This window comes from Pieris rapae, chromosome 11 (genome assembly GCF_905147795.1).
Source record: "Pieris rapae chromosome 11, ilPieRapa1.1, whole genome shotgun sequence".
Classification (NCBI taxonomy): Eukaryota; Metazoa; Arthropoda; class Insecta; order Lepidoptera; family Pieridae; genus Pieris; species Pieris rapae.
In genome coordinates this window covers 9,726,418-9,743,455 of record NC_059519.1, presented here as the reverse complement: position 1 = coordinate 9,743,455, position 17,038 = coordinate 9,726,418, and the positions used below count along the sequence as shown (strand labels likewise).

General features: G+C 30.7%; 1 protein-coding gene across 5 annotated transcripts in view; it reads right to left on the bottom strand.

Moving 5' to 3' along the window:
* The window catches only part of LOC111001315 (homeobox protein homothorax), a 216,801-nt gene extending 208,257 nt beyond the window's left edge, over window positions 1-8,544 (bottom strand). For 4 of the 5 annotated variants that reach the window (XM_022271183.2, XM_022271191.2, XM_022271204.2 and 1 more), the window contains exon 1: window positions 8,261-8,544. In XM_022271183.2, coding sequence (XP_022126875.1) covers window positions 8,261-8,275 — 15 coding nt within the window. In that variant the 5' untranslated portion in view covers window positions 8,276-8,544. The remainder of the gene's footprint in view (window positions 1-8,260) is intronic. The other variant, XM_022271197.2, reaches the window with a different exon arrangement.
* Window positions 8,545-17,038: the final 8,494 nt, after the last annotated feature.

The window sequence follows — 17,038 nt, the reverse complement described above, 5'->3', positions numbered from 1 at the left end:
CCACGAGCAGAAAAAGAATCGTTTTTTTTTTCATACTTGTGGCTTTTTCTGTGGAGTTCTTCTTGCGATCTATGGTTTTCGATTTATTTTTTAATTAGTTTTATTGAGTTGCCAGTTGTGTGGATAAATAGGTGTATTTTTATTTCTTTAAGTTTCTGAGAATTTGCGATGATATAAGCTTTTGCGGTTTTGTGTTGGGTGTTAACTTAAATTCCTGAGAAATGGCGATTTCATTAAAATTATGAATGGCCTGCGACTTAAACATTAGTCACAATGTCTCAACCCAAGATCTATAGAATGCATGTAAAACGGATACAGAAATATGCTTGTCGTACCTTTTATATATAATATTACATGTTATCCACATAAATACAACAACCCAAGAATGATAAATAGTATATGAAAAACGGAGGGTTTCGAAAGACGTCACTTGTAAGCGACACGGGGTGGTTCCACCCTCAGCCCGTCTCTTTTCTACCTATAGACAAATCGTATATCTATCCCGCTCCGAGTCATCTGGCTGGGGTGACCAGTATTGTTGAAATACCTAATAATTATAGAATGGTAGCAATTGTACCTATTAATTTATACGCTGTTTAATTGCTTTAATACATCTTGTATTTAGTAGAATTTTATCTATGGTATTTTATACTATATTTGTAATTACATGGTGGATGAAGCTGGCAGTTAAAGTGTTTTAAAAATTGGATTCTTTATTTAAAATTTTCTTATATGCTGAGCTTTACGCTATGGATGATTTAACTCTATCCATGGAGCGCAGAAACAATAAATACCAATAAAAACGTCTCGTTCAAAATCGGAACGTCTTAACGACACCTATTAGGGATCCGTCTGGTGTGTTTAATTGAAAAATTGTATCGCAGACGGATGCGGGCCCAGACGACTATTATTCCATTTGTCCATCCGCAGGGACCACGTGTTAATAAAACGGTTTCCGAACCCACCTTAATTATTTAGTGTGAATGGGGCATGGGGCACAGTTATTTGTACAAGCGAACACGCAAAATCGAATAATGGAAGATGGGACGTTGTAACAGAAGTATCGAAATGTAATTTATAACAAATGAAAATTCGCACTAAACTATTAACTTATTAATCTCAGAATAAACTACAACCAAAGGTTTTTTATGGCAGCACTCAAAGCTGGTAAGAAAATTAATATAATAATAATATCATATTCATTTGTATAAACAAACAAACGCTTTATGTAATTTCTTTATTTTTAACTAAACAGATGTAGGTACTTTAACAATATATATTTCAACGCATTGCATTATCTATAAACCATAAATCATCAATCTCTTATTTTAACAATGTTTGCACAGACTGTATTATATAGTGCACTGATTATTTCCAGGTTCAATAGGTCCTTTAATAATTTTGTCTATAAGCTTAGACCGTGGGTTAAGCAGACAAATTTCCCTTTTTTTTAAAATAGTGAGTGAGGCCAAATTAATTCGCCTTTCATATTATGTTCGTTTCTTAATGTTTGTCCACTACCTTAATATTTTCCTGTTAGTGTGTTACGAAACAACAAAATATTGACAAATATAATAAAAATTAAGGTTTATAAGATATTTTTGTATATTATGTCTCCTACATTTCCAGTTTGCAGTTTAAACACTTTCCTGCGACAGTACCTACAATCACAAATTACTGAGTACACGCGCTGATTTTACGACATTACAAATATTGTTAGTTTTTACCAGTTGCACGACCCGGTTAATTACAATTTAATAGACTGTTAACCTCAGCCTTAGATTAAATTAACAAATTGATTTAATTCAAAATTGTAAACAGGGGGTCGATAACTGGCATATGAACTAAGATAATATTATCGGCTATTGTAAACATTCCGTTCTCGTTTCCTTCACTTAAGCGTCAATTTAAACATATGAAACCTATAGAAAAATATAATTAATACTGGCTGCAAATAAAAAAAAACTCAACAACTATCGGCCAATCATGAGTAAATTTTTTTAAGTTATAATAATAACGCGCAGCGACGGCCATCATACGGTGCACTTTTAAAATAAGTAACATTTTACCGCGATATTATTTTAATTTTTTTAGTTGCCGCCTATCCGTGCGTATTACGACGAATAATATATAGGTAAATAACGCTCTCAAAACGGAAGTATGCAACATTCCTAAAACATAATAAGGTAGGTAGTATATTAACAAAGTACCTACTCAGTTCTTAGTAAGAGGGAAAACAGATATTTACCTATTTGAAACAAAAAAACTAGTTCAGTGTTTAGGCATTTATAACTCAAAGATTTGATAAAAAAAGCTGCCTCATCATAAATAAAGTTAACATAAAGCCGCCCACGCGCGTCTTATTATCGTGTCTGTCCGTTTGTCCGTTCGTTACCTCTATTGTGCCTGTCTGAATGAGATTAGCCACACCAACTCTTGATTGACTATTTAAAGTCAAGTTCTTTGACGGTACCATACTTTGCGCAAGGGTTCATTCCTATTTTAATATACATATTTTATTTATATCTAATAATATACAACCAAAAAAATGCGATAATTTTGATTAAATCGCAATTGAATTCAATTTATCAATGTCAAAATAACATACAGATTATATCAATAAAATTGTTCGAATTTCAAATTTGCCAAAAAGGTTCTATATAAAGGTTAAATTTAAAAACGCAAAATTCGAATTTCGAAATTTCGATCACCAAGAGCGGAGCCGGAGTCATTGTCCTTCCAACCCTTGGCCGATAAACAGCTGAATCACCTCGCTTCAATTAATATTATTTAATGTAGCTGACGTATTAGAAGAATTACATTCGTTAAACAAAGTGTTGTCGGACGTGACATGAATATCAACACTTTGTTTTCAGTGATTTTAACGGTTCTAATAAGGTTTCATATTATCTTTTTGGTAGATTTACTTGTATATTTACGTCCTTAAGCGATATTTTATAACTTTAGCGGCCTGCTGTATAAATAAATATAGCCTTTATTATTATGAAAAATTCGTCCAGTTGTTGTTTTTCGTTACATGTAATTATTCACTTTTTACAAATTTAGTATAGAAGTATAGTATATATATATACCTTGAAAAGCAAATATGCCAGCCGATCTTTAAGTTTAAATTGAATAGTCTAATCTAGTCATATGTATTAGTGTGTTCAAACTACATTGTGTCCTTTAAATGTTTAATTCAATTAGGAATTCACTATTCGCACCTTAAGAGGATGTTTAAACATTTGGTTACAATAAACTCTCAAATTAACGAATTAACTCTGAATCTAAACTGCGCAATTAACTTATTATTAAACCATATTCAAATTAGAAACGCGCAAGGAATAATTAACTATATTGTGCCAATGTATTTGCTATTTATTATTATTTAAGTTAGTTGAATTTTAAATTGTATAACACTATTATTAAAGCCTTTTCAACTAATATACTTCCATAGTTTTCGGTAGGAAATTTGATGCCGAAATTTAATACTCTATTTATTTTCGCCACATATGTAACTAAAAACATAATAATAATCGTTTTACATTGTTAAATAAAAGCACAAAACAGTAGCGTTGCAACTGGACCCTTATTTCTGAATGTTTCGTGATTTTTTTCTAATAAAATAGATAGTAAGTAATAATAATATCCTGCCAACACCGTCATATTTTATAAGCCATGTCGGTTTTCACGATGAAGGAAATCTCCATACGCGCAGTGTTATGGGCAGAAAGACCATTGATGAGCCAGGGTTCGTTGCTACGGTATCAGGAATGAGAATCGGAAGCAAAAGCCACGCCAACACTGCTAACATTATGAATAAAAGACGAACTATGAGCAAGCTATGGGCATAAAAGTAACGGAGGCGAATTTAAAGGAAATAATGTTTATTTATCAATTAAGAGACATATTTTCGAAATCTTTTGGGATTTGCTGTAAAAAGTAGTCAAAAGTCGTGTTTTATCATCCCGGGTTACCAATACCATTTACGTAAGCTATTTAATACCTACGAATACATAGTCGGGGAATTATCTAGAAAACATTTATAATAAACAAAACGAACTAACGCTTTTTTATATATGTACTTATTATACAATTTATAATTGCTCATAAAAATATCTACCGATGATTAACCCAGAGGAAATACTTATATCCATTTTGAAAATTCTTTTGGGCTTTTTCATATAGTCCGGATGTCAATAGCTTTACTCGTGAACCGTCGGGCCTGTTGCTAGTTAATTTTTTTTTTGAAAATTTTGATAATATCACTACGAACCAACCATTCTCATTTAATAATATTTATAAAAATTAATACTTCACGCATAACTCACAAACGGTTTCAGTTTTAGTGAACAGAAAAATTGGATAAATCTAAAACATAACTTGATTTTGATAGTGGAAAAGCTTTATGGACATAACAAATTGTTTTATATGTTGGTGTAGCTACTAAAAAGGTTTTCTGAGTAAAAATCATAAGGCGAAACTATGTTCGCGGTTCTATTGTATTATAAAATTAACTAACGGATACCCAGGTACCAAATAAAATTAACAACGGTAATACTCAATTATAAAATATATATTTTAATACGTCTTATGAATAATTTCAAATATTTGTATTTAAACAAAGAGAGTAAAGCGGAAGAGAAGAACGAACGAAACTTAGCCACTTAAAAATTAAATAACATATCTGATTTGCAGACAATAATTATTAAAAAACGTTTATATACTAAAGAAACTGTTTATTAATTTAAGATTGTCCACTTGATGTAAATAATAATCATTATAATTAATATTAGTACTTAAGCAGAAATAGAACCCAAATTGTAATATTAAAATAAATGTTATAAATATTTTAGAAGTCTTCTGAGACTATTAAAACAATGAAAAAAACTATTTTTGGCATTGTCGCGAATTTATTAAATAAATAATAAAGTTTTTCCAACTGTTGTGTTTTGCATTACCTGGTCATTAATTTCCTTAATTATTAGACACATTAAACCTATGAAATATAGTCTAAAAAGATATTTAAATAAAATTTAAAAGACTTAATAATTTTAATACTGAGATTAAATATAAAAATAATAATTTAATAAACAAAAGATTTAAATTAATATAAAATACGTTTATTTTGGAACATAAGATCATCAAGGTATCACTTATTCCACGTCATTAAATTTGAACCTGTAGGCATCCCTACTCATCGGCAAAGAAGACAGAGGATGAGGGCCGAGAGAAAAAGCCGGCGTAAAAAACTCTCGGTACTCTTTTAAAAAAAGCAAATCATCAAGCAATACTTATTATAAAACAAATATGTATAGCAAATTAATTAGAAGTAGCCTGCCCAGCACTAGTCCCAGGCCCTTTTATTAACTAGATAATCGCTAACTTTATAGTAAGCCTTTTTACACAGCTTTTCTTTCATACTTTTCTTAAATTTATTAAAAGAGCCTCTGGGATTTTAATAAAGAGTATCCCTTTTCCCAAAAAAGAATTACTAACTTTAGCGTACTTTTATATTATAATCTTTTAAGATTTAGGCAAGTATAAGTGTGAGGTATAGAAGCGATAATCACGTTACAGGATACTAAAGATATTTGTTAGATACTTAATGAATTATTAATAGTCATAATATTTTTTTAATATTTGGCAGATGCAGGTACGGCATGATAACTTATCAGTGATATTACTGGGCCATCGCCGAATTATCGTGGACAAATTGATATCATAAACTTTATGATACACTCAAAACATTACAACAACTAAGCAAATATTATTACATCGTCGTTTTATTCCCCTTTTAATAATTTTACCCACGCGCAATGAGAGAGGTTTTATGAAATAAAATTATAACATTTTATTAACGGCGCGGAGAAAACGGATAAGACTTTAGGTTACAAAGAGTCGTGTATTTTTATTTAATAGACGGATATAAACTCTATTATTTATTATAATTTATATCCGTCTATTAAATAAAATATATATTATCTCTCGCCATTTGACGCTGCGCGGGCGCAAGTTGTATTGATATAACGAATACTCAATCGATTTCTGTCCGTAAAAAAACATAATTTACTTGTTGGTATACCAACGACGTACACAGAGAGTGTATTCAAATATAACATACAATTCTATTACACCTAATAATTCGCGAAATTAAGTAAATTATAATTAAACTAACATTGAAACGTATAAATTAGCAATTATGGTGTCTAGAGGGTTTTTTGTTGAGTCAATGACCAGACGGCACGAGATTTAAAAAAGTGATACGTAATTAACGATTTGTGTTAATAAAATATGTAATTAGAAACAATATAGGCAATATTTTTATATCCGTTTATAGCGAAGAAAATACTTACATATATTTGTAGTAAAATATGTCGTTTTTTATCTTAAATTGTCTTATTATTTTCAATTAAACGCATTTAATCATATTAACGGCTATTAGATGACAGTGGATTGTGATACTATTGTAATTTTCATTATTATAAACGTCAGTCAACTTAACAATTTTATCTTTTATATAACGTGAAAAATGAAAAAAGTGAAATATGTAACTCCCAATTGTATATGTAAATATTAAATAGCTTACTTAGTGCATTAAATGAATTCAAAGTTTTTAATCAAAAGATTAAAACCAACTTGAAATACACTGCCATATTCTAAGGATATTTCTAAAGTAACATAAACAGTTTAAATTAGGTACAAGAATAAGGATTATGCTAGGCCACTCTAATGTCAAATGCTGGCCGTGACATTAATGTCAAATAGGCACAAAGTATTGAATAAACATTATTAACATGTCCTTTTATTGTACATTTTTGTGATAAACGCATATATGCATTATTTATATTTGCGTAAGATCCTATTTTTATTACAATTGTATTGTTAATTAATTGATTATAATAAGTAAAATTATATTAAATATTTTTGGATACTTTTTGTTCTTCATTTTGAAATATAAGTTCTTGAAAGTAATTACTTAATTAAATTTCTAAATATGATATAAACAAATTAAAATTTCTTGTGATGTGTGTCTGATTTATTAAAGTAGATACAATATAATTTTTAAAACGTATTAAAATATAATTTTAACTGAAACTTTTTCATCTTTTAAATATCAAAATCTAGACTAGACTCGTCGACCGACGGCTACGCAATACCGATACAAATATGTGTGTTAAAATAACGGATTAGCTTCTGTTTATGGCGACAATAATATACATTATCGTCAATAAACAAAGTAGTCAATATACGTAATAAAATTCGTATATCCAAATCTTATTTATCTTGTAATATTATCGTGTAGACGATAATAGTTGATAATACTTGTTTTCTTTTAATTACTATTTTCACTACATAAAGTGTTACACATAATAGATTATTTAATAGAACCGTATATTTATATATATATATATTATCATTTGTTGATAGTAATTTATTCATGTATCTTTAACAACACTACATTACATTTGAATGCCTCCGAACAGTTCGCAATGGGGGATTAAATTTTCTGTGTTACCTGAGTAAAAACAATACAACCCTAAATCTTTGGAAACTTGTCCCCATCCGTACCGTTAGGGATCTTTGTGGCGCGAACGAAAAAAACTTTCTTTTCATTGTCAATTGAATTTTATTGTTGGTTTCCGAGATAGGCCCTTTTGTGCCCAACCGTGCGTTTAAAGCCGCTTGTAAGGCCTATTTTACTGCTCCATACCGACCCCATAAGAGCAATCGACAATAGACGCCCCGCTGAACGCCATTTTATCTCATTATTGTCATTCTAAACTAACTCATCAGGTGTTAGCACTTTTAAATTTAGGACACCTACTTTGACAAACATGGCGTCGGCAAAACAATTGACGATTCACACTCATTTATACCGCATTTTCTATTTTATTACCAAGACAGGCTAGTGTTGTGATTACGTTATCTAAGCTTTTTATGACCATAAAGCATTCATTTCGTTTTCATTATCGGCCGTAATGCGTCGGCGGTCGTTCGATGCATTTTAAAACAACATTACGTATTCATTTTGCGTTTGACTTGTTAAAACAACTCCCCGGTGACAGGACACGTTAATATATCGTTTGGGATCGTTCCTCTGACTTCTAATCACACCTGATTTGTTACAGACGTCCAATACTAACAAAACTACTGCTTAAACCATCCGATGCTTCGTTTTTGACCCTACGTTGGTATAAATGAAGCCCTATTGTATGTATAGTGTGCCCTATCAGACATATGAAAAGACTGTACATACCCTAGGCTGAGCCATGAAAGCTCGGCCCGAGCCCGGGTGTAAGGCTCCGCTGGCCACCACGAACGTTTTATGTCACGGGCTCAAGCTAACACACCACACAAGCACGTGATCACAAACACAACAAATTGACACCGTCACAGCGGCCCGCTAGCTCACTAGTGTCATAATGCACTCGCGACGGTTAGGGCTTTAAAACGAACGAAACGCGTGGCCGAGCGAACGCGGGGTGCGGGAAACCCGACACGCTCGGCAGTCTGTCGGACACTGGCGCGGTGTGCCGCGCTGAAGCTGACGCCGGGGCGTGGCGTCGCTCCCAGAACATGATCGACCAATCAGAGCGCGGGAACGTAGAGCATCGGATGGAACCTTGCACTCGCTACTCCGTCGCCTCAATTGTGACCAACTCAGCGCTGAAGCCTTGTTGTTTGTAACAATACAGCAATATAACGCAGAATGACGTTTTTTTTACTTTTAAGAAACTTATAAAATTATATCATGTACACTCGAACTTAAATATATTTATCGTACGTTAGTAATTTTAATTGAAGCCATTATTAAATTTCACTGAGTAAATTTGGACGTGCGTTTAAGCGGCTTTAATAATGAAACAGCGCGTTATTCTCTGAAGGAGTCGGTTTAGCCGCGTTCCCGCCCGCCACTCTTCGTACGCTCACATTCGCGGACGCACGTTTTTTTCCGCGCACCGATTTCAGTTTTCCTCCGATTTTTCCTAATCAAAATATCTGAGAGTCTTTCGCGTGGAACGTCTATGATATCCGAATGTTTTTTTACAGATAATTGCCCAAAGGTTGTGTTCTAACTGCGCATGCGAATTTTTTTTGTGATAAGTTATATTTGAAAATATACTTAAATAATAACTAACGCAATAGAAGATAAGTAGCAAATAACCTTATCTTAATTAAATTTGGTTACAATTAAACAAAAATTGTCACGGATAATTAAATTAGAATGCCTAGTTTTGACTAATTCCTCAGAATTAACATTTTCAGTACATAGAGTATACTATTATGATAATTTAAATTGCTTTTTTTATTGTTTACTTCGAGGAGGGCTCAGAGTAGAATTGAAATAGTGGGAAATTAATTATATTAAATTGTTTAACAAGGTAAACGAACTCGTTTGTTTTATTTAAATTTTTTTTAATTTATCGACGGAGTTTTAATAATAACGAAAGCATTGCCGAAGAAAAAATATAAAAAATACTTTTGATACTTTAAGTAGTAAATATGTTTAAGAGAGTATTATTTAAAGTCATTGTAGTAGAATTTTTAAGTGTTTTTAGCTTTGTAGTAGCTGTAGGTAATTTTTTCAAAACTTTTGTAATTTATTTTTAAAGAAGAAGCTTAACATAATCTTAGGAAGTATTGCTTCGAATTATATGACTAAGAATATTTTATTAATAGTTTAAATATTTTAATATTATGGAAATAAATATATGTTAGGTACTCAAGGACAATACAACTTTTGGAATTTTTAGAAATCGTTTTGGTTAGAATTTATTCGTATACAAAAGTAATATTTTTATTAAATATAACAAAACAACTACGGAGAAAAAATGAATTTATTAATATATAGTATCTTTTGTATTTCAAATAAAATATCGTCGAAGCAAGTTTCAGTTAGTTTCAAAGATTTGCTACTTTCTCATTTGTTCATAAAAACCTTATTTCAGCGGAAATAGTCTTTTGTCACTTTCTGTCAAATTGTGTTAACGCTGTGATGAATAGAGACAAGATTACACATATTAGTTATGTTAAAACGTGCACAGATAATTATTATATAAATAAGTTTATATATTATAATGCGTTTTAATTAAAAAATGAATGTTTTAATTTGGCGGTAAAATAAGATATACACTACTTTCCTGAATTAAATTAAACAAAATAAAATTATTTTAGATTTTTTTGGTGTCTTATCGAATAATTGCACAAAACTTATCAACTTATCTAGTCTATATCAAAAGCATTCAAATTAAGCTTATATTAATAAAAGCTTAAGGAGGCATTGATGATATATTTTAACTGAAATTTAAAGTATATTTTAATCGCGTACTTACCTAACAATTCCGTTTGGTTCTAACCAATCGGTTGCTTAGACCTCGGAGCGAAACATACATATAATATGTTGCGAATTTAAATAGCATAATTTTTTTAATGATTATTGAAATCATTTAGTTTTTTCTTATAAATTTTCCTCTACAGATTAAAAATATAGAAATCATAAAACAAAATTTTGTATATAGAAAATAAAAGGTGTTATTAAGACAATATTGATATGATGCATTTTGAATTGGTAGGAAACCTAGTTGCTATGTAGGTACCTACCATAATACCTACTCTTTCTCTCTGTACACATTCCATTTGGGTCTAATTTCCCAGGATATTTTTTTTTATAAAACAAGGGGCAAACAGGCAGGAGGCTCACCTAATGTTACCTACTACGGCCCGTAAACACTCTCAATGCCAGAGGATTCGCGAGTGTGTAGCCGGCCTTTTAAGAAATGGTACGCTCTTTTCTTGAGGGAAATTCAATTCAATTTGTTTCCCTAAGTCAAATTGTTTCGGTTTTGTTATAATTCATTTTTTTACCATAATTGTGTTCTATAAGGCAATTCAATTGGCAATGAAAACAATTGCCTTGAAGAACACAAATATAGTAAAAAAATCTAACTAGTTCGAGAGTAATATTTGTATGCACTTCAGATATAATTCTACTTATAAAAGGGTAGGTAAAATAAGATAACAGAAATCTTATTTAATATATCATCTACTAATTCGTTAGTCTTTTATATTCTGAGTGTGTTAGTCTAGTAGCTTCAGCATGAGCTTCTTATCCCGGAGGTCGTAGGTTTGAATAACTGTGCAGCAATGGACTTTCTAAGCGCATTTCACAAAGCAAATGCTTTAAGAGACAATAGATTTAGAGAGAAATGCTGTAGACCCAAAAAGTTAGTGTGTGTCAGGCATAGGACGCTACTGGCCTATTAGATTGTCACAGACACAGAAATGTGAGACTTAGAAGTTTGTTCCATTGAGGATAAACATAAGTAAAATTTCGCATATATTATATTATACGGCTAATGGCGACCTGTATCTCGCTCGTATTTATACATATTAATATTAAGTTTCTCATGTAAATAATTTTTTTTTGGAATGAAAAATAAAGTTCTTTAAACATTGTATTTAGTTAAATATTAATCCTACTGATGACAGACAAATGAATAATTATTGCCAAATGATGCCTCAATTCACTTTAACGCAAATTTGTTTTGTAAACATTACGTCTTACGCCATCTAGTATCGAATATAAAAAGTAATAAGGGTTGCAACCCTAGTGCTCTTATTAGAAACAAAACTATAATTTAATACGTAATATTATTACACCAAGTAAGAATTCAATCTTATTAACCTAGAGGTTTTGAGTTTTCAGTATTGATTTATAAAGCCAACAAATTACTAATTGCATAAAATTATAATTACGGAATTACATCAACAATTAAGATGAGCGATTGATCATCTTAAGCAAGAGAAGAAAAAAATGTTCCATTAAATTGATGCAGTGGATTTAAGAATCTCTTATTTTAAGGCTAAAAGCTATGTCTGTTGCGCTAATCTCGGGAACAACTGTATTTTTTTCTTACCTCTTACTTGACAAACGATTGCGATTAGAGATAGCGATTGGCAGTATAGCTATAGGTAATCCCCCTGATGTTATATGAGATGTGGCCTATGCGGTTCATAATATTATAGAATAACGAAATTGCCTTTCCGCGGTCTAGAATTTTAGTACATTAAAGATCTCTTTCGTCTCTTATTGTCAAAGTGTGTGTACGCTGTGATGAAGAGAGACGGCATTTACCTATATGTGCCGTACCTAGTCAAAATTTCCTAACAGTAATTATATATTTTCTAAAATAATCAAACGAAGCGAAACACAGCACTGACGACATTGTTACATTACATAAATAGATATAAACTATTAAGGTTGTTAAAATTCTATAATTTTGGTTCGTCCATTATCTGACCTTAACTCATTAACTATTAATTAAAACCCCTTTTTCAGAATTCACAATAACGTAATTATATTTAATTCAAGCCCTTGTGTAATTTTGATTAAAATAAAATTGTTTTCATGTGTTTGGTGATAAATAAATTAGTGCATATTAATTCTCGCACTGTTTTAACTGTAAAAAATTTGTTTTATAAAGTTCAACGGAAGAATTGTTTAAAATGCCATGTGATCAATGATTAACAGTTGAATTAAGAATATATAATTTTATTTTGTTAAAATTTAGTCATTTGTGACGTGTTTGTGGGTCATGTTTTTGTTTGTAGAGTTTTTAATGTTTACGCCTTTTCGCGGCGGGATCAACGGATGTAACAAAACTAACAATTTTAAAAATGTAATGTACAAAGCGTTTTGATTTTATATAAACTTATAAGAAATGATTTATAACGAACTTTACATACATATAATATAGAAAATAGTGTTTTTTGATATACATTAAAATTATATTAACTAAAAAAACGATTCGGAATAAAAATTCTGCAGCTAGGACAGACCGAATATTATACAAACATTATTTATAGTTATATATTGCGCCATGTCAAAAAGTCTTTTATATTTTCGTATTTTCTATAATTATTATTGTAATAATTTTCTTTACCTATGCATTAATAATAATGCAACAAATTTTTAATGTTTGGTCTCTGAGGCAGTGAACGATTGATGCTGGTGTCATTTTTTATGTAATAGGTCAGGGGCAGGAGGCTCACCATGTTAAGAGATACCACCGCACACATTTGCCAGTCTTTAAATAACTGGCACGCTATTTTCTTGAAGGATCCTAAGTCGAATTGGTTCGGAAATACTTCAGTATTGGGTACTGATTCGTTAAGCTCTGTGGTGGTGATAACTTTAATTTTTAATCCACTACACCAATATACCGTAAAACTACCCAAATTACAAAAACTTTATGTGCTAATCAATAAATTAGGTGCTGTAAATCATTACGATTACTTTTTTACAGCTAGTAGAAAACATGAATCACAAAACCGCACAATAGTTCTAATGATTGAGCTTTAAACTCATTTATTTGAAAAAGCCCGCAAAAAGCTAGAAGTTGCGTGTCAGGAATCGAAGGCGGGACCCCGCAGCCACGCCTTGTGTTTAGCTTTTAACAGCTACACTTGATGGTCTGTTTTATTGGTGTTCGTGTGCGTAAGATCCAATACGAATGTCCTTATTTGTATGTATTCGGATTAAAGAAATATAATCGAATTTCTAGTTTTCTTTAGAATACTAGACCCTACATAATTGTAACTAAATAAATCATATTTATGAATTTTGCACTAATAGTGGTCAGATACCTCCTGCTGATAGAGGACAAATCTTTGCTTTTAATTTATTTGATTATTCTTTATTACTCAAGATGTCATGAAACGTGGTGTAATGGTTGCAGCTCCTTACAGACATTGTGTATAAAAAGCTTGGCGATTAAAAAGAGTGGCGGAGAGTTTATTGCCAGTTCTTCTCTTCCGTTCTTTATTTATTATTTATTTATTTATCACTACATTTTTCTATCTTAACAGTAATTACTAATACGATAGAATTCCAAAATCCCACACCAACTATTCTAGATAAAAACAAGTTCTAAGCCCTTGATTTGAGAACTGGCAGTAAATGTAAAATTAGAATCATTATATTTCTTTTTTTTTGACGTTGAAGTGTACATTATGTTACCTACTTATATGAATAAATGATTTTTGATTTCATAAAGTTTTATCATCATTGTTCTGTGGAGTTGTTGGTGAATATTTTAGTTAGTAGTTTAGTTAACTAATTTACAATTTTTGAAATGGAAAACTTACAACAACTTAACAATTTAAATGTCCAATAAATGATTATATTTTATAGATTTCAGGTATGTAGTCAATTATATATTTACCAGACATATTTAACAAATGCAAGATACGAAAATATACAAATTAGGACGCGGTCGTATAAGCGAAGTAAAAATTTAATGAACGTTGTAATGGGTAACATTCTATTTTTTATGACTGCATTTTATTCGAATCGTGATACGTTCGCAATCCGACTTTATTATTTATAGTCTTATTTCCCTGCTTTTCGGGAATTAATCTTTGATGAATAATGTTTATGTAGTATGTTTAATTCTAGTAAATCAGTTTAAAATAGAAATTGTATCAGGCATGAGATTAATGTGTTTTTATTTGAAAGGACTTATTCGCGCACTACTAACGCCATCTTTTGGCGAGTAGTGAAACTAAGTTAAGTTGTTTTGGTTTATATACAAATGATGCCTTCAAATCTAAAGGGCAAATATTTGTCTAGTTTTAGTTCAGTTTTAACTTTAACGTGTCAAGTCTTACTTAGTTTTAAACTTTTAGTCTCTCTCTCACTCATATTATCTTATTTTCTTGTATTATATAATATTTTATGTTTCATTTTAAGGCGCCGCCTGTATATATTAGATTGAAGTAAATCTAAAATAAATTGTAAATACCAGTTGTACTTAATAAAATTAAACATTCTTAAAGCATAGACTTGAACTAAAATAACCATGACCTTTAAAATATCCAAACGGTCAAGAAAATAATAATAACAAAACTTACAGCTTATTTAATAATAAAAAATATTTATTTATTTTTCTCCCATACAGTATTTGTAACAAACAATAAGATTACAGTTGAGAAGGAATTGTGAGACTGGATTCCAAACTAGGTAAGAACCTGTGATATTATGATTACAGGTAGGTATATTTAAACGTAAAAAATTGACGAATTAGGTACGTAGTAGCTTCATTAGCGACAAATTTAATTAAAATATTTAGGAGTTAAATACATTATTTGTTAATAGAACTGGATCTATATAAAATATCAGTTTTCATTATAAACATTTAAATACTCTTTTTAATTAGTGACGTCTGCACGTTTACAAACTCGCTCAGACAGCCTAACAATGCAGTTATAATAATAATTAAAAAATGAAAAAATAGAAAATTAAAACAAATTTAAAACGGTCCTGTTGCAGTGTACCTTTTATATCGGCAGCATTACTTCGCTGTATTGCGATACTTATGATGAGCGAGGAAATCTTTAATTAACGTCTGTGCACTTGAACCCAATGCTTCAAGAGTAGACCAAAAGGAATATAATCAAATAGAAGACTTATATTTTCCTGTTTAATATTTTTCGTCTGCTCTGCGGCCATGTTCACTTTTGTACTTGTCAAAGGCGTGGCGAGAAATATGATATGCATTCTTCTGGCAATGGAGTCCCTGGTGACATACTTATGTACTCCTTAGCGTAGGCTGATAAGCGATAAGTCAATTCGAAGTGATTCAGTGTCCAAAGGGGTGTCGGTCTGGCTTCCTCTGCTACTGCATCCAACCTTGTGGAGTTTGTAATTGCGATGTGAAGATCAATCATTGTTAATGTAAATATTTTTTAATTTAAGAAATATTTGCATTGGTTAAATTGAATGAATGACAATGCATGCGGGTTAAACCCTGATTCTGAATAAATAAATGTTAAAGCAAATTCCATTTAACTAAGCTATTAAAACCCTTTGTTAATTTTATTATTGTTCGCATATTTTTCTTTTTTGGTATACATTTTTAACAACATTCATTAATAATTTGTATCTCGTATCGAATTATTAGTACTCCTAAGGTAGAATAAAAATAAATAAATAAATTATTTCGTTAATATGTTCTTTATATTTAGTAAACATAATATCTATTTGCATCATGTCAGTATTTATCTTAATATGAGTTTTAATAAAGCTAGGGCAATATGTATTGTGTAGGCAGTTTCATTAGTCAATGCTTAATAATATTAACTCGGATTGTGTTTATTAAAATTCAGCTATACTAAGCAATACATATAGAACCAATTTAATATATTTACATGGTACTACTAATTATTAATACAATTATACGTCTATAATTATACCATAAATAATCGATATTTGCACACATGACACAGTAGTCATATAAAAAAATAGTAAATATTTGTGTATTGATAGATTTGCTATATTTTCAACTATCTGTATCTCTATATTTGGAAATTACTGTTTTTGTGTTTCTTATTAATAAATTAAATCAGTCACAATATTTTTAGGACTAGGCATTAGATTTCTATATATGTTTAAGATTTGTCAATCTTATAGGCAAGTAGATTATTAAAACATGTGCCTGAAACACGTCGACTATTTGGGTCTAACACAAGCCGGCTTTCTCTTCACTGTTCGAACGTCAAATGCGCACATAGAAAGTACATTTGTGCACAACCGGGGATCAAACCTACGATGTCAGGGATGCGATTCGCTCGCTGCTCTGTATTATATTAATTTTAGAATAAATACATATTACACGTTAATTGTATGTCGTCGTAACAAAAGTCCACTTAATTTTTTGTCGAGAAAACAACCCAAAAGTTCAATGTTAACTAATTTGCTGTCTTATACGTATTTCAAGAATTAGTATGAGTTTTAATTAAGAATGGCGTCGTTAATCTCTCTCGCCTCGCCTCGGGTATTAAGAACGAGACAAAAAACTAATCATCTCAGCTTAGGGCTTTCCGCGTCCACATTTGTAAAGATTTTGACGGCTACAATAGTGTGGAATCGACCTTTTATAAATGTTTTCGTTTAAAATACTAAACAGCAACATATTAACTAAAACAGTAATGTGTGTCATTTATATATAAACAAAAAATAATTAATTAATATAAA